Source organism: Lepidochelys kempii, chromosome 1, assembly GCF_965140265.1.
Source record: "Lepidochelys kempii isolate rLepKem1 chromosome 1, rLepKem1.hap2, whole genome shotgun sequence".
Taxonomy (NCBI): Eukaryota; Metazoa; Chordata; order Testudines; family Cheloniidae; genus Lepidochelys; species Lepidochelys kempii.
Genome location: NC_133256.1, coordinates 326,731,434 through 326,750,624, shown reverse-complemented (window position 1 = coordinate 326,750,624; position 19,191 = coordinate 326,731,434). Strand labels below are relative to the sequence as shown.

At 43.2% G+C, this 19,191-nt stretch overlaps 1 protein-coding gene across 4 annotated transcripts in view; it reads right to left on the bottom strand.

The window, feature by feature from the left end:
* Positions 1-19,191, bottom strand: part of SLC26A5 (solute carrier family 26 member 5) — a 46,369-nt gene that overhangs the window by 9,452 nt on the left and 17,726 nt on the right. For 3 of the 4 annotated variants that reach the window (XM_073328528.1, XM_073328531.1, XM_073328529.1), the window contains exons 7-16: positions 18,947-19,111; positions 17,265-17,417; positions 12,642-12,724; positions 12,391-12,538; positions 7,602-7,715; positions 7,179-7,256; positions 6,354-6,449; positions 4,519-4,625; positions 3,490-3,559; positions 426-518 (exon numbers count right to left, since the gene is read on the bottom strand). In XM_073328528.1, the coding sequence (XP_073184629.1) occupies positions 426-518; positions 3,490-3,559; positions 4,519-4,625; positions 6,354-6,449; positions 7,179-7,256; positions 7,602-7,715; positions 12,391-12,538; positions 12,642-12,724; positions 17,265-17,417; positions 18,947-19,111 (1,107 nt within the window). The remainder of the gene's footprint in view (positions 1-425; positions 519-3,489; positions 3,560-4,518; positions 4,626-6,353; positions 6,450-7,178; positions 7,257-7,601; positions 7,716-12,390; positions 12,539-12,641; positions 12,725-17,264; positions 17,418-18,946; positions 19,112-19,191) is intronic. The other variant, XM_073328530.1, reaches the window with a different exon arrangement.

Genomic DNA, 19,191 nt, shown 5'->3' with positions numbered 1-19,191 from the left:
CGGATATAAATCATCAATGCCATTTGCTTCGTGAAAACAAACACCACCCACCTCAACTGTACAAGATTCATCAGGGAAGCTACAGAAAAATGTTTGAGAGATTAGTATGTGTGTCATTCCCTGCCAATGCAGTCTTGTCCCCTAGACATACATGTTACTGGTGCTAACCCCCTGACCACCAAATATGATGGCATGTTGGTGGTGGGTGAAGTAATGTGTATATGTAGATAATTTGTATGCAGTGCTCTTCACAGAATCAAACAACAAGTACATTTCATATTCACCCCACAATTCATATAAGGATGGAAGAGGCTTTACCAATGGAGCTGAAAGATGATGCACAAAAGGATTAACCTTAAAGCTTTTCAGAGACCAGTTCACTAATTCAAGAGGGGAGAGAATACTAAGGAATTGGTTTTACTCACCTTTTTCTTCAGGGCACTTGTGTACAATTCACTATTGGCAAAATAGAGGGAGGCATTGGCCTGGAATATTTTTATTCCAGGATATTCTTTCACCTAAGGAAAGAAACATTATAATACATGAAATTAAGTGCTATTTATTCTGGAAGAAAAGCACACATTTATATTTCTGCCACATACACGGTCACAAGACTGATCACAAATATCCATTGCCCGAACCACAGAATACACAACATAAGCCAACTTCCCACTGCACATGTGGACGTCACGGAATGATACCCATACCAATGGCATTGTTGTCTCTAGAACAGCCACGAAACAGAGTGAATGATGGTCATAGCATGCTGAAAACAAAGGGAAATATACTCCCACCTACTACTCTATGGAAAGTAAATTAGAAGGACCTTCCCATAGTCATCATACAATAAAATATTGAATGAGATCAATATCGCATAATATTTGCATTTATATTTTTAACAATGAAAGAAAATAATTTAAAATCAAATTAAATCTGATGTTCTTATGAATGCTAGGTATTATTTAATATAAGGAAATCGTGCAGTTCTAGAAATGCTTCTCTTTTTCCTCCATACTGATTTTATCAATACTTTTCCAAAAAATTTTTATTTCTTCCATTCTTGACCTGCTTTATGATGTCCTCAGTGACAAAAATGGAAAACACAGTAACCTGATCTCAGATTTGTACAGTTTTAAGCACTTTGTTTTTAACTGTTCCTACAGAAATACTTCCTTCCCCCTAGTCTGGTTACTGCGCTGATATTGTTAATAAAATCCCCTTGAAAGCAGATTTACAACTGTTTACACAGGCCCCTGAAATGAAGGTTACTCACTTGTAACCATTCTTTGAGGTGACCCTGCATATTCCCACTTATGGATAAAGCGCCGTTTGGTGCTGCCTAATGGTAGAATCTTCTCCAAACAGTGCCTGTTAGAGCACACGTAACCCACAACTCCCTGCAACGCTTCTTAATGTTCTGAGGGGAGGTTATATGAGGGGGTATTTTTTGATCTGAATGGCGTAGCTCAGTGGTTCTTTGGACTTGAGGATGGTCCTGAAACAAGAGGAAGGAGCTGGCCCCACAGACTTGGGGAGTACTGGATTCAGAGAAATACTCTGCTCTGCACCTCTGGTCTTCAAAGGGGAAAACAGAACTGACTTGAGTTTCAGACACAGAACTGCAGAGGCCATGTCAGAATTGGATAGATCCAAATAGTCTGATATCTGGCACTGCTAACAGTGTTCTCCAGAACAGATACATTTGGTGCTGACGTGGCTCTAAGTTTCTTAGTAGGCAGCTGGCCTTTTTTCACGAACAGTGCCACTGAAGCCTTGACAGCTTTAACAGAAGGAGCCAGCACCGATAAAGATCCTAGTCTTGGAACCATTAGACAGCCTAGAAGTATCTACAGTCCGTTCTGTTTCTCCTAGTACGCTCTGGGCAGGACAGAACACTCTGGCAAACAGAACTCCCAGGAGCGTGGCCTTACCCCAAGCACCTAAGGTGTCTAAAATGGTTCTCTGATGCCAGGAAGACAGTTGGGCACAAAGCACATCTCTGAAAACCCAGCCTCTTCTTTGGTTCCCCATTACACAGAACCAACCTTACAAGATAGACTGAACTACCTAGATTTAAAAACTACTTTGTACTAAAAACAATACTAAAGTCAGAATATTTGGAATCGCTTGAGGGAAGAGGAGAGGGGGATGTATGTGTGCTCTAATGGGCAATGCTTGACGAAGCAGTTAGGTAGCACCAGGTGACAAGTTACCCATAATGGGAATATGCAGACCCACTAATAGAAGACTCTCCGACACTTTAAACTGAAATGCTCTGGCCCAAAGCAGAGGTCTGGCATGCCATACGCTGCCCAAGCACACGCTTACAACAGAGTTAGAGACCCTGGGGGAAGGAATACCCAAGACATTTAGTACAGCAGTGATACGGAACTGCTCTAGTCTGTGTGGGTGTCAGCATACCCACAGACATCTTCTTGTCACTCTGTTCAAAGCAGAACAACTTCTGGTGGGAACAATGCTTTAGGATTCCAGCATCATTCTGTTCAATGCAGATTTGTAAGAAAGACAGCCACTTAGTGATCTGGGCATATGGACCTTTCAAAAGCAGCTCCCCTGATGAGAACAGGGCAAAGATTGCAAAAATTCCTGGCCAGTGTTTGAATACAAAACAGTGAATTTATATCCCCTTCTTGCCAACAAAATGGTGTTCCTAAACATGTTTATGAAAAGGAAACAAAAAAAGTGATGCTAGCACTTGTGCAAATACATAAATAATGCACCAGGACTAGCTCCAGGAGCGTTTGTGCAACCACCTTGAAAGCTCCTTGTGAGTTTGGGAGGCATTCCCCAAGAGCAGAAGGAATACCATGCAACTTCGGTGACTTCATACAGCATGAACAGCAGATACAAAACAGCCTTGAGAGTAAGCCAGAGAGTGACGTTATGCTCACAGAAATTATTCATCAAATAATAAATATGTTTGTGAAAAGAAGACTGGTCATGGACAACTGGAAAAGAGAGAGGTGGAGTTCATAGAATAAAGTTCTCCATTGTGACCCACTTGCCCAGCTCTACTAAAAATAGACTAAATTAGGTCTTTGGTTCTGTAGGTTTTCATTAATATAGCTAAAGCGACTCGTGGAGCTCACCCTGAATGGGTTCATACACAGTTCTGGTATTAGTAATGGTACTTTTATAAACCCTAGCATCTTAAACTAAGCAATCAATTATAGGTGGTCTTTGCACCAGAACTTGTCATGCAATACCCTGCAATACAAACCCACCATCCACATGGGAACATGCATATTTATTATAAAAACACTAAAATCTGAAACAAAATGATTAAAGCAAAGTAAGTTTGCTTCCCCACAGTGTAACCTTAGCATAGAAGAATGTAAGAGCGGCTAGTTTCACCGCAGGAGGCTCTCACCACTATGCATACAATTACAGAATTAAGAATGTTCAGCCATTCCAGGAATCTGACTATGCTCTATAACAACAACTTAATACAGGAAAACACATTCCTACCTCTTCATACTCTTCCACGTCACAGTAAATGTCTGTGTTGGGAATTTGACCCAGGATTCTGTACTGTGGACTGGAGAGAAATGGATGCATAAGGTCTCAATATTACAGTTCACAGACTTGAGAAGAATGCACATTAAAAAACAGCTTTGAACCTACACCAGATATGGCTACTGTACGTTAGCACGGTGTCTGTACGGACTAATCAAAACACGCTTTGAGGAAGTTTACAGCAAGAACATAGTAGCGGTGCCATGTGGTGATTAAGCCATGAATCAAAGTCTGTTTTAATAAAAAGGGAATTTGGAAAATATCCGGCCTGTTTGATGACCAACAACTGCTGCAACTGCCCAGCAAAAGCTACAGGGCCAAATTCTCTTCTGGTGTAAGTTGACACAGCTTCATTGACTACAATGGAGCTATGCCAGCTCACACCAGCAGAGAACGTGGGCCACAGTTTCAAAGAAGCATCCTGCTTCTCAGAGGGAAGAGCCTGATTCTGTAAGATGCTGAACACTCAGCTCCCAGAGAATTAACTGTATATTATGTGGGTTCAGAATTGACCTAACATTGGATTAGAATTGCCCCAACATTGCCCCCACTGGGACATCTCCCATCAAATGCTAACACATGACAGTGACTTCTGCTTAATTGGGCCAGTCTTAGCATAAATTCCACTTAACAGTAATGCACTTGACAGGCATTAAACAAGTTTGAAATTCTGAGCTCTAGGGCTTTAATAAAAAATGATCAAATACAGATTAAAAATTAAAGAGAATCTGCATATTCCTGGAGTTTCATTTAGAACAGAATTTATAGACTTTACCTGCTGTCTTTTATGTACATTCTGTGGTTGAAGCAACAGAACTGGGCCCTGAATTGGGACACTGGGACACCCCCTGGATAACCCAATTAAGCAGATTCTACTGTACTCATGAAATGGGACTTCTGTTTATTTCATTCCCTTTTAAAAAGGGAACAAAAACCCACCACAAAGCTCTGATTCTGAGAAAGAGGAGAAAAAAGTCTGACCTTTGTGTTCTGTAAATAATGGTTATCATTGCAAACGCCACAGCAGTAAGCAAGCCGTAGTCTAGTCCCAGGAGAACAGAGGCCACAAAAGCTACAATCCAGATGGCCTAAACATCAAACAAAAGCTACATATTAAAATGCATCCAGTTTTTTTTTTTTGTTAACATGGCTCAGGCCCACATATATACACTACCACAGTTCAAGGGGAGGTCACATTGTAACATTTCTCCTTGATATACTGCAAGGCAATACCCTCTGAGACAGATACGTTGGAGTGTTTTATAATTTGACATGTGAGTTGTAAAAAGAGCATTAACTGTAGAACATGTTTTACTATGTGTTAGAGATTCAACCTCCTATGAAGCTGGTCCTGTAAAGACAAACAGTGCAAGGGGAATTACAAGTAGCCTGATTGTATATTATCATTATATTGAGCAGAAGATTCACCATACATTGATTACACAGCAAAATACCAGTAGTGCTGATGTTTGGTATCATCCAACACACCTAGGGTTACCAAATTTGGCTGGATGAATTACTAGAAGTTTCATCACATGACATTATCTTTAATTAAAGATGAATCTTTTATTCCAGGAGACTCTAGGACAATTCTGGAGGGTTGGCAACCCTAAACACACTCAGGTAGCAGAATGGGCACAAGAACTCAGTACAGGCATCTCAGTGAAGCCCTCAAGAGGTGATGAATTATGGTGCTATCTGAGTGGGAGGGAATCAGGAAAGTGCAGAGGGACTGGGGAGATTAAACAAGGCACAGCAGGCTTGCAGCTTGTTATGGAAAAAAGGGAGTTCCTGCTATTTGGAGGATGGTAGGGCCTGCGTCTCTACATACAGAGGCCCAGTGGCATGTTTGAGCCAGCAGGACCAGGGCTCAGCAGTTTCTCAGGTCTCATGTGGCAGTGAAGGTCAGATGGTGGTTCCATGGGTGAAGGCCTTGTCCAGGTGACTTCAGGAGTCTCAACCCCAGGGTTACTCCGTATATACAATAGTGGTTGCTACCCAGTCTTGCAGCCCCAGCTCCTGCCCAGCAGGTAACCAGTGTCTGTGGGCATTTCTATGGTTCAAAAGGTCTTGCGCACATTTTCAACTCCCTCGATAGACAAGTGGGGCACTACCCCAGCAGCTGTTGCTGCAAGCCCCAACAGTGAACCAGGTAACAACTTAACCTGCTACCATGGAATCACAAAGAGTAAGTGATGCCTCTTCAGGGGGAGGGATAGCTCAATGGTTTGAGCATTGGCCTGCTAAACCCAGGGTTGTGAGCTCAATCCTTGAGGGGGCCATTTGGGATCTGGGGCAAAAATTGGGGATTGGTCCTGCTTTGAGCAGGGGGTTGGACCAGATGACCTCCTGAGTTCCCTTCCAACCCTGATATTCTATGTCTATGTCACTCTTGGCCTGGGCCCACTGTCAGGCTAACCATTCCTTGGCAGTAAAGGAGGAGAGCACAAGGGGATTTGTTTTTCATGTTACTTAGGGACACCTGTAGGATCCAAAGGCTTTTGCACGTTCAGCCGACCTCTAGCATGTTTTCTATAACATAACTGAAAAACAGTCCTGCTTCCACCTGCAACCAAACTACTTTCAACACTAGCTGAGCAGGAATCTGCTGTTCACAACTATTGTCAGCAACAGGTCATTTTCCTAGCGTAGCTGGACCTTTGTACTGTAACTTCTTCATCTGATACAACAATACACTTATAATTGCCTGGAAAGCTTCCGCTCTTTTGTAGATTCTTGGGGAATGTTGAACTGTTGATTTAAAAAAAGTAGGAAAAAAAGGAATTAATTTACACTATGATAGCATTTTCACTTACCAATTCGATCTTACTGGTTCTCCAGAAATGTGTTATATCTCCAAACTGTTTAAACATTCCTTTCAGATTCACCATTACGATCGCAGCTAGCACAGTCTAGGAACAAATTATGACATTTTTATTTTACCCTTGAAAACTATGTCACTCAGAAATAGCTTTCCAAAGCATCATTAAAATGGCCATGTTTATGCACTTTATACTATTGATGGGAACTAACCTGCAAGCCTGTTAAATGCACATTCCCTTTAAACCACAACTTTTCAGGCTACACATTAAGATACTGTGCCTATTAAAGCTTTAGGGATTGCATATTATCTTGCATACATTACAACAGAAACATAGATACAATTATCCAAGAGAATAAAAGAAGCAAATACAGTATAAATTTGTGTGCTAATCATCACTTCCCTCCCCGCTGATCGATTTCAATAACCTCTTTCTCCCTTAATATCCCATTCAAGAATTCTTAGTTCCGTACACAGTGTACATATTTAGGGTGATCTTATTTTCATTTCTCAGAAGGAACAAAACTTCTAACATGGCTAGTATTAAACACAAGAGGAGTGCTCTGACTCCTTCGCTATACTCTGCTTTCTAAGTTAACTTAAAAAAACTCCAAAAGCCCACCAACCCAGGGCCCAATCCTGGAAGGCGTTGAGTGCCCTCCTCAGTCCCGTTGACCTCAGTGGGTGTTAAGGGCATTCAGCACTTTTTAGGATTGGGCCCTAAGCTGTTAATTCATTTAGATACAGATTTTGTGATAGTTAAGCAAAGCTAGTTGACTTTTGCCCATACACACAATATCCAAAGGCAAAGTTCCCATACCTGAGGTAGTGGTTCAAAGAGGTAACCAATAGCCACAATGACTAACAGAACCATGATTGAGGACAGCGTACCTGCAATCTGAACAAAAAGGTACAAGAAATCACATTTCTGAAGAATAAAAACTGCTGAAGGCAACAAGACAGAATGCAAACGTTACTGGTTGGCCTGCATTGCGCTTTCTGAAATACTGGAGGTTCAGTGATTTTCTGATCCGTCATTCCAGCTCCATTAGTTTCATATTGATACATCCTCTGTGCTTCTACTTTGGCCTTGGCTAGACTACAATACCATGAGAAATGTTGTTCACTGTCTCTGGACCAACCAGAGGCCAGAAGACCTGGAAATCTTATCAAGCAACAGGCTCCAAAATCTGCAGTTCCAGAAAGTAAATATTTCCTGGCCTAAACATTTGGATAGACACACCTGAGTTTTCCCTCCAGTGCTCTCCTGAACAAGACTCCGAGACATTGAGCAAGTGATCGAGAAGGTTTGGAAGAAGGATCCTGCAGAATTACATATTCCCAAGGCAATAAGTTCCTGTTTCAGATGAGAAATCAAAAGAATCATGCAGAACAATTCTACAAATACAGATGTAGGCTACTTCTACATATTACTTTAACAGCTGCTTCTAATTTACATAATTTCCAACAGGGCATTATCTCCTGTGCTAGCAGCGCACACACTAGTTGGCTCATATTGAATCATACATTAAACCTAGTATTTGGTGGTGTGGAGGGACTGTTTCCCCATCTTTCCACAGCAATGATTCATGGGTTGAATTCTGAAATGTAAAACACAGAATTATATAAAATTGTCCATTTTCAGGCTTAACTTGGGGTTAACTTTATGATTCTAGTATTCAAATTATATGCAACATCTTCCTCTACCCCTAGTTAGTTTGCCCTGTTGTGTGTAGTTAAAAAAAACAGTTGTCATGTGTTATCACAGAGATGGCTGCATTTCTGTGGTGGGTGAAGGAATTATTTATTGTGTGTGTGTGTGTATAAATAATATTTGAAAAATAAAAGCAAATGTATATATAAGGCACACTGCTTCACCAGGGAGCTGTTAACATGACATACAAAACGTGAATAAGATTTATGGGGCTAGATCTTCCGCTGGTGTAAACGGATGTAGCTCCACAGAAGACAAAGGAACTGTGCCCAATAACACCAGCCCAGAATTTGGGCCACGGTCTCTCTGGGTGAAAGAAGAAAACCATAAAACCACAAACTGATGGGCTTAATCATGCTCCCAAAGTCAGTAGTGAAACTCGCATTGACTTCAATAGGTGCAGGACAAGGCCTACCATGGTGAAGGGCAAAGACCTGACCAAATACAGAAGCCTGGTATTGTGCTCTGGAGCGGTGGAATCCTAGCCCCACTGAAGTCAGTGGCAAAACTCCCACCGACTCAAATGGGGCCAGAATTTCACCTGGGGAACCGTCACAGTGAGACGCAGGACACCTCTACTAACAGCACTCTCCTGCCAGTTCCAAAGATTTTACCGTAAGGAACTGACAGCAAGGGAGAGCAGACAGAGGATAACCCGGGTGAGATTCTGTGCTGCATCTCTAAGGGGCTCAGCACTGAACTTGCAGCTCAGGGGGAGATGATCCTAAAGCCTTGTCTCCACTACAAAGTTTGTTCAACAAAAAGCTGCCTTTTGTTGACAAAACAGTGGATGCGTACACACTGCAATGCGACTTTTGAAAGCAAAAAATGCCCTATTTTGGTGACAAAGTAAAACCACCTCAACGAGAGACATAAGGCTTTTTGCGCAAAATTTTTGTCCACAAAATAACAGTGAAGACACCACGCTTGATTTTATTGCTTTAACTGGCCTCTAGGAGGTTCCCACAATGCCAATCACGACTGCTCTGGTCAGCAGTTTGAACTCCACTTCTCTGCAGCCAGGTAAACCACCATCCGCCCCTCCCACTTCGAAGGCCCAGGAATTTCTGAAATTCCATTTCCTGCTGGCTGCGCGTGGAGAGGTCTCATCGCATCTTCCCAGGTGACGGCGGCAGGTTATCGCAGCAAACGCTCTCCTGCTTGGACCACTGCGGAGCTGCTCAGTATATGGGGAGAGGAGGCTGTGCAGTCCCAGCTGTGCTTGAGCCATAGGAATTTTGATACCTCTCGGCAGATTTCTCAAGGACTGTGCAAAAAGGGCTATGGTTAGGACATGCTGCAGTGCAGAGCGAAGATAAAGGAGCTGAGGCAGGCGTACCATAAGGTGAGGGAGGTAAACCCTCGCTCCGGTGCTGCACCTAAGACCTGTCAGTTCTATAAGGAGCTGGATGCTATTCTTGGTGGTGACGCCAACTCCATCGCCAAGAGCCCCTTGGATACTTCAGCGGGCCTGGAGGCACTGGAAAGAGGATCAAACCTGGAGGACAAAGTCATTGATGAAGAGGTGGAGTTAGACAATGATGTGGAGCTCCTGGCAGGATCGACCGGTGGGGCAGGAAGCCAGGAACTGTCCTCCACTCCAGTGGTGTCTAGCCAGCCTCAGCAGTTGCTCTCCAGCGAGCAAGAAGGAGGAGAGGAAAAGTGGCTGCGGTTTGTGTCATGTGAGGGTGGGTTCAGGGTATAGAAATGTGGGAGGCTGGTTGTGTTTTTGTGTGCTGGACATTTCCCTGTGTAGCTATTCATTACAGTGGAACAGGGCGTTGATGCATGCTGAGATCTCATGGGAATCCTCTAGCTAGAATTCCAGGAAAGTTTCCTGGAGGTACTCGGTAATCCTCTGCTGAAGATTCCTTGGCAGAGCCGCTTTGTTCCTTCCCACATTGTAGGAAACTTTCCAGCATCATCTTTAATTTGTTTCCTACAAATTGAGATAGCAGGCACTACCAATACATATACAGGCAGTTTCATCATTTGCTTACTGGAATGTAAGGCCTCAAATGTCACCATTGCTTCCTAGGAAAACTACATTTAACGTAACATAGCAGCACCAATCACAGAGATATACATTACTGGTTCTCATTTTCAAAGTTTTGCCTCAAAGACTTCCTGATTTGAATTGGCCCCCGACTAGACTCCTCTGATAGCTCTGGTATCTGGCTGCTCAAAATCAGCAGCCAAGCGGTCTGACTCAACACTCCACCCCTGAGCAAACCTTTCACCCTTAGCTTCACAAACATTATGCAACGTACAACATGCAGCTATGACCATGGGTATTATTACCCGCATTGAGGTCTAACCTGCCATAAAGGCATCGCCAGCAGCCCTCTAATCTGCCAAAGGCACATTCCACTGTCATCCGGCACCTACTCAGCAAGTTGTTGAACTGCTCCTTACTGCTATCCAGGTTTCCTGTGTAAGGTTTCATGAGCCACAGCTGTAAGGGGTACATCGGGTCTTCCAGGATCACTATGGGCATTTCAACATCCTCCACTGGTCTGGAAAGAAAGTCCCCATTTGTAGCTTTCTATACAGGCTGGTGTTCCTGAAGATGCGTGTCATGCACCTTCCCAGACCACCCCACATTGATGTCAGTGAAATGCCCATGCTGATCCACAAACGCCTCCAACACCATGGAGAAGCACCCCTTCCTATTGATGTACTCTGTCACAAGGTGGTTTGGGGCCAAATTGGAATGTGTGTGACATCTATCACCCCTCCACAGTTAGAGACGCCCATTTCTGCCAAAACGTTCACTATTTCATGCACATTTCCCAGAGTCATGGTCCTTCGTAGCAGGATGCAATTAATTGCCCTGCATGCTTGCATTATTGCAGGCCCAACGGTAAATTTCCTGACTCCAAATTGATTCGTGACCGACTGGTAGTAGCCTGGAGTTGCCATCTTCCACACAGCAATTGCCACATGGTTCTCTACCGATAGGGCAGCTCTCATTCTGTTGTCCTTGTGCTGCAGTGCTGGAGCGAGCTCCGCACACAGTTTCAAGAAGATGGCTTTCGGCATCCGAAAATTCTGTAGCCACTGCTCATCATCTTCCACTTGCATGACGATACGATCCCACCATTCAGTGCTTGTTTCCTGAGCCCCAAAGTGACAGTCTACCCTCTGCAACTGTTCTGTGAATGCCAAAAGCAATCTAAAAAGTTGCTCCTATCCAGATCACACAGCATGTCAGGCAACTGGGAGTCTTCTTCAGTTAGGAACGTTGTGATTAACTGCACTGCCATCCATGATGTGTTCATGACAGAGAGAGATCTATCCCTTCTTACAAAGATGCTGGTGTGCACAGCAAAGGGCTGTTGAAAAATGCCATGAAAGAAAGGCAGAAGCCCATGGAATGCTGGGACAGAAAGCAATGCATCACAGGACACTGAGCCTGGTCCCAAGATGTGCCATGATCCGCTCTGCCTTCCCACAAGATCTAGCGGCAGAAGGTGTTGAGCTAGACTGTGGGATAGGTATCCACACTGCACTGCTCATACTGTTGATGCTAGGACCCCAAGTGTGGACATGCTCTGCTGACAGAGGGAGTGAGTGTGAACATGCAATACCAATTTTTATTATAGCACTTTTTGAGTGTCAACATAACTTTTGTAGACAAAACTCTGTAGTGTAGACAAGGCTTAAAGCAGCTTAAAGCCACCCTGTGCTCTCCTAATCCTGGGATTTTCTATGGCTGGAGAGACCCCAGTGTAATTTAGACAGCCCTGGGGGCTTAAGTTACAGCAACCTCCCTGGGCTACTGCCTGGGGCTCAGCACTGCCCAGAAATTATGCAGTGCTGTGGCCCTGTCCCCGATACATCCCTCTCATTCCCACAGCATGTGAGTGGGACCTCAGAGGATGACCTTACACTGTTGTCTTCTAGAGGGCCTGTACTAGGGACTGGGGCTTTTAGGGTCCCTTTATGCCACTTTGACCCAATTACCAAGCATACAGAGGCTGGAGTGAGAGGGATGATCTTATCCCCGTCAATGAGACATATGGCTCAGAAGGGATTACAGAACAAAGGACAGATGTTAGCCACATTGGTAATGCACTACTGGAAAGTGCTTCAGACGCTACAGTGACAAGCACAATATAAGAACCTATGCAGAATAGAACAGAACATGAGAGGTGATTTTTCAGATAACTGGGTGATAGATCATTAAAGGCTTGATCTAATGTCCGCTGAATTAAGTGTAACGACTACCACTGACTGACGCTGGCATTAGATCAGGTTCTTGGGGTTTACATTTTCATAGGCCAACATATAAAAAAAAAATCCAAAGCTAGGTTACCTGATTTCCATCAATAGTGTAGCCATGTTTAAGTGCAAAGATTTTGGCCATTGATACAGCCATGGAAAAGCCAACAATTGCTATTGCTAATGCGTCTACAAACACTGCTGAGAGGAGATTTATATCAGGTACTTTTGGAGCAAGTAATCTACAAGATGAAATGATAAAGAGTTACTATAACAATATACCCGCCACATTGGAAAAAAAAGAGTATAGCTTGAATAAGGATATACTCCATTCACTGTCCTTACCCTTTAGGGATATCCCCAACAATATCCACTTCATATGTGTTGGACAGATTCATTCCAGCTGAAACTCCAGTAGCTACTATTACCTAAAAGCACACATGTAAACTTGTTTAGAAGAGTACGGATTATTTAGGGCGCTTGCACCCATTTGAAAAAAGTGCTGAAAAGAGAAAGAGAGCGCGCAATTTGAGGGGAAAACCTTGGTTAGAACCAATGCTAAGAATGGACATTAAGTGGATGTGATGGAAATTATTAGTCAATTAGCTTCTGGAAACACAGTCTCACATCTCTCAGTCAGACTGCCACTGCTTACCCAAACCCTGGACGTTGCTCATGAACCCTAACATGCTAAAGAAAAAAATATCCAAGTGTACGCTAACAAGATACATACTAATACTAGCACTTATCATACAACTCAAAGCACTTTCTAAAAAGGTAGCCAAGCAGTATTACCCCCATTTTACAAATAAGGGCCCCAACGTTAAACACAAGACTGTCCCTGAGATGTGAAACAACCTAACGAAAGAAAGTGGCTGGAACCAGTCCCATATGGGATTATTAGTCAAAAAGGGCAAGGCCTGATGGGTCCTCTTCCATAAAATGGATTGATTTCAGTGCTTTGGTCCAGATGGAAATGGTGTTTTGAACTATTAATGTAGAACAACATAGTGTTTTTTTGTAAATCAAGACAGTGAGGGTGTGACGGGATCCCCGGGGTGCAGTCTGGGACTGTGGGACCGCTGTGCCCCCTTAACTCTCCAGCCTGGGCTATCTCTCACAATGCTTTGCTCGTGTCAAGCAGCAAACCCCTCCAAGCACTGTTATCACTCAGCACAACCGCATGTGGAGCCCCACGCCCAGCTAGATTGCATGAATGCTCCCAGAGCCACTCATCAATCACATAGAGAAAGGCACCAGCCAAATCCCTACAGCTCCCAGCCTTGTACCTCAGGAATACACCGTCTTGCACTGCTCAAGATGAGCAGTTATTAATTGGTTCACCACTTCATCAATGGAAAGTGGATATATCACCAGCCTTTGAAAACCTGAGCAGATTTACCAAACACTTCAGGCAAACTCACTGGTAAAGATAAACAGGATAAAAGCCAAGTTTACGGATTACAAAAGATAGACTTTAAGTGATTATAAGTATTGGGCAAAAAGTTAGAGTGGTTACCAAAAATAAAATAAAACATAAGCACGCAGTCTAAACTCTCAACCCTATGAGACTGGGTATCATAGAGGGCTTGTCTACACTGGCACTTTACAGCGCTGCAACTTTCTCGCTCAGGGATGTGAAAAACACCCCCGAGTGCAGCAAGTTTCAGCGCTGTAAAGCGCCAGTGTAGACATTGCACCAACGCTGGTAGCTATGCTCCTTGAGGAGGCGGTTTTTTTAGAGCGCTGGGAGAGAGCTCTGCCGCGACTACACAAGCCATGTTAAAGCACGGCTACAGCAGCGCTTTAACATTGCCAGTGTAGACTAGCCCTTAGATTAAGCAGTTTCTCTCACCCCACTGAATATTGCAGGTCATGGTACACAGGTTTCACCCTGGAAACCTGGGCCAGTCTACTCTGTTGGAGTCTTCAGTCTTCTGAGCATTCTTGTTGTTTGCAGCGTAGGTGGGGGGAGGAGAAAAGGCCAAGCATGTGGCCACTGTGTTCTGTTTTATACCCTTAGTCCATGTGCTTGGAGAACAAGTCCAGGCATGTCTGGTGGGCATTGCTGAGTCACAAAGTGAAGCAATACCCCAGTGTGTCTTCTGTGAGTGAGTCATTGACTTGTAACTCCTCTGCTGGACGATGACTGGTAACGTCTATTCAGCATTGGTTACCTCCCCTTGTCAAGGTCAAATCCAAGACTTCATTGCAAATCTACATGGTCAAAATTACCCTTCTGATGACAGTCTAACGTTCAACTCCTACTAACTCTAGGAAGGGTTTGTTCTATATTGTTTATACATTGCTGCCTTCGGAATCCCAAGAGATACTTTTATGCAAGAGTCCTAGAGGTATTAACTCAATAAGGTACTATAGAAATTACTCTCAATTAGGGCTGTCGATTAATTGCAGTTAACTCATGCGATTAACTCAAAAAAATTAATCGTGATTAATCGCAGGTTTAAACAATAGAAATTTATTAAATATTTTGGATGTTTTTCCTACACTTTCAAATATATTGATTTCAATTACAACAGAGAATACAAAGTGTACAATGCTCATTTTATATTATTTTTATTACAAATATTTGCACTGTAAAAGTGATAAACAAAAGAAATAGTATTATTCAATTTACCTCATACAAGTACCATGATGCAATCTCTTTATCATGAAAGCACAACTTACAAATGTAGATTTTTTTCTGGTTACATAACTGCACTCAAAAACAAAACAATATAAAACATTAGAGCAGGGGTGGGCAAACTTTTTGGCCCGAGGGCCACATCGGGGTTCCAAAACTGTATGGAGGGCCGGGTAGGGAACGCTGTGCCTCCCCAAACAGCCTGGCCCACTCCCACTTCCTACCCCCTGACTGCCCCCTTCAGAACCCCCGACCCATCCAACCCCCTCTGCTCCTTGTCCCCTGACCACCACCTCCCGGGACTCCCGCCCCAATTGCCCCCCGGGATCCCACCCCCTACCCACCCACCCCTGTCCCCTGACTGCCCCAACCCCTATCCACACCCCTGCCCCCTGACAGCCCCCCCCCCAGGACTCCCATGTCTATCCAACTGCCCCCTGTTCCCCATCCCCTGACCCCCCCAGAAACTCCGCCCCATCCAACCACCCCCTCCCCTAACCGCCCCCCCCCCCGGGACCCCGTCCTCTATCCAACTGTCCCTTGCTCCCTGTCCCCTGAGTGCCCCGACCCCTATCTACACCTCCACCCCCTGACAGCTCCCCCGGGACCCCCCCCCAGTCCAACCGCCCCACTCCCTGACTGCCCCCCAGGACTCCCTGCCCCTTATCCAACCCCCCTGCTCCCCGCCCCCTTACCATGCCGCTCAGAGCAGCAGGAGCTCACAGTCACGCCGTCCACTAGGAGCAGCGGGCCAGAGCGCGGTTGGTGCGGTGCGCTGAGGCTGCAGGGGAAGGAGGGACAGGGCTGAGGGCTAGCCTCCCTGACTGGTAGCTCAGGGGCCAGGCCGGACAGCCCTCAGGACCGTAATTTGGCCACCTCTGCTTTAGAGCCTACAAGTCCACTCAGTCCTAATTCTTGTTCAGCCAATTGCTCAGACAAAAACAAGTCTGTTTACATTTGCAGGAGATAATGCTGCCCGCTTTTTATTTACAATATCATCGGAAAGTGAGAACAGACGTTCGCTTGTGATTTTTGTAGCCGGCATTGCAAGGTATTTACATGTCAGATATGCTAAACATTCATATGCCCCTTCATGCTTCAACCACCATTCCAGAGGACATGGTTCCATGTGTTAATTCAATTTGTGACAGAACTCCTTGGGGGAAGAATTGTATGTCTCCTGCGCTGGGTTTTACCCACATTCTACCGTATATTTCATGTTATAGCAGTCTCAGATGATGACACAGTATGTTGTTCGTTTTAAGAATGCTTCCATGGCAGATCTGACAAAATGCAACGACGGTACCAAGGTGAGATTTCTAAAGATAACTACAGCACTCGACCAGAGGTTTAAGAATCTGAAGTGCCTTCCAAAATCTGAGAAGGACGGGGTGTGGAGCATGCTTTCAGAAGTCTTAAAAGAGCAACACTCTGATGAGGAAATTACAGAACCCGAACCACCAAAAAAAGAAAAATTAACCTTCTGCCAGTGGCATCTGACTCCGATGATAAAAATGAACATGTGTTGGTCTGCATGGTTTTGGACAGTTATCGAGCAGAACCCATCATTGGCATGGATGCATGTCCTCTGAAATGGTGGTGGAAGTATGAAGGGACATATGAATCTTTAGTGCATCTGGCATGTAAATATCTTGCAACGCCATCTACAACAGTGCCATGCGAATACCTGTTCTCACTTTCAGGTGACATTGTAAACAAGAAGTGGGCAGCATTATCTCCTGCAAATGTAAACAAACTTGCTCATCTGAGCGATTGGCTAAACAAGAAGTAGGACTGAGTGGACTTGTAGATTCTAATATTTTACATTTTGTTTTGTTTTTCAATGCAGTTTTTTGTACATAATTCTACATTTGTAAGTTCAACTTTCATGATAAAGAGATTGCACTACAGTACTTGTATTAAGAGAATTGAAAAATACTATTTTTATTTTTACAGTGCAAATATTTATAATAAAAATACATATAAAGTGAGCACTGTACACTTTGTATTCTGTGTTGTGATTGAAATCAATATATTTGAAAATGTGGAGAACATCCAAAATATTAATATAAATGGTATTCTATTATTATCAGCACAATTAATAGAGATTAATTTTTTTAATCACTTGACAGTCCCATTCTCAATACCTATAGGATTTAATAAAAAATGAAATATTTTCTATAGGCTTTTGAGAACCATCCTATAGAATGTATAGCAGGGATATACGTCACTATTAAATTTTACAGGACTTTTCCATGTATGCGTCACAGGTGAAATATTCTGTGTACATGCACAAAATGTAAAACTATTCACAACTGACTTACCACAATGATCTCCATAGGAATAGGAACTGGCAGTTTCTTCTTAAACCGGTCATTAATTTCTTTCCCACTCAGCAGCAAAACAATGCATGTTAATCCAACAACTAAGGTTGCAATGTTGGTTTTTGTGATATTTGAAAGTACAGCAATTAAACTCTGCAACATAATAAAATTCTGATAGTTATTCCATGATGATTTTATTTGTCCAAAGATATTTGTATTCAGTTGCTTAATAGTCTCTGTCCAGTAAGCTGCCCCGGGAAGCCAAGATGTGTGTTGCTATCTGGGTTTTTGCTTCTCTCCAGAGTATGAAAGCACCTCACAAATTGTAGAGAAAATACATACGATTTCCTCCACCTAGACTTTTTACTCCTAACAGTAAATATCTGAGTAAGGAGAATACGTTATTAGAGCAACTACTGGCCCAAAAACACAGGACATATTAAGCTGCTTTTGTGGCATTAATGTACATCTTTTTATGGCCAAAAGATGCAATACTAGAGTTTGTCAAGAATCGGGCACAAAATTTGAACAAAAGTCTTTTTCAGAGGGAAAAAATAAGTCTAAACACCGAGTTAAACCATACTTCAATAGTCTCAAGCAGTCTTTAGCAAGTCAAATCTGTTTAAAGCTGCATAAACAGTTTTAAAGCTGCTGGACACAATCAGCGAGGGTATCGTGGCAATGGATTATTTTTGGCTGGGTGACAGTAATCTTCCATATCGGCTGTTAAACTGACCAAAAAACCTAAAAGTTCTTTAAGTTAAAAACGTCTTAAAAAGAAACATTGCCCTGTAGCGTTAATAGAAGCAGTTACAAAAAGAAACCCACTAGGAACACAAATCCAAAGCCTTGCTGCAGACAGCTATGTAATTATAAAAGGGGATACACTATGACGGTTAAACAGCATGCTTGGAAAATATTATCCTTTTTCCTCCTAACTGCTTCAAGTGCTAATTCACCACTGGCTTTTTGATAGGTCACCTAAGCATCAAAGCTGAAAAGTTATCAGTGTCGTATCCCCAGTTTCTGGAAGGCTGGTTACGTTTACACAAATGGATAATTAAATCTATCTTAGGTTTTCTATAGCTCATTATACCATTGTAATTTTTAAGTGCTGCAACTTTTCTACTGGTGTGCCATTAACCAGTCCAAAGGATTGGGTCTCCTAAGAGATCAGAGGCTTCCAATATTCCTCTGCTCAGACTTCCTTGCTCTGGTCTTAAAGGCAGATACTGAATTACAGCAAAAACTGGTTTTCCAAAACTAGTGGGAGAGAGAGATTCTAATATATTTCAACTATCTGCCTGTTTATGAGAACAGACAAAGGGGCAACATGATGTGCAACGTGCATACAGAAACACAGCTGATAAGGGACATGCTCATTTAGACTTACAATTTATAACGCAGTGCACATATCATCTGATTTTTCAAAGCTCAGCTGTGTAGATCCATACACAATGGCTTAGCATACATTTAAAGTTACAATAATTAAATCAGAGCTTTTGAATATTTTCGAAACTGGAGTGCGGTGTCAGAGACATGTGGAGATTGGAAAAGCAGCTCAGGCTATATTGTTCATGTGTAGTACATGGGTAGTAGAAAATGGGAAATGACTGCCTGGGAAGGAGTACTGCAGAAAGGAATCTGGGGGTCATATGCTTTTAAGATAGTTACTTACTTACATATACAACTGAAAGGGCTCCACTGTAGCGCTTCGTCTTGATTCCAAGCAGATACTTTAACTGGGAGGTAAAGACATGAACTGCCGCGGCAGTAGTGAACCCTCGTACCAGTGGCTCCGTTAGATAGATGGCTACAAAACCAAACCGAAGGAGACCTAAAGACAACTATTGAAGAACAATAGGGTCAAATTATGCAACTTACCAGTGCACTCAATTGTAACATAAAAGTCAGCGCTGTAAAGAAC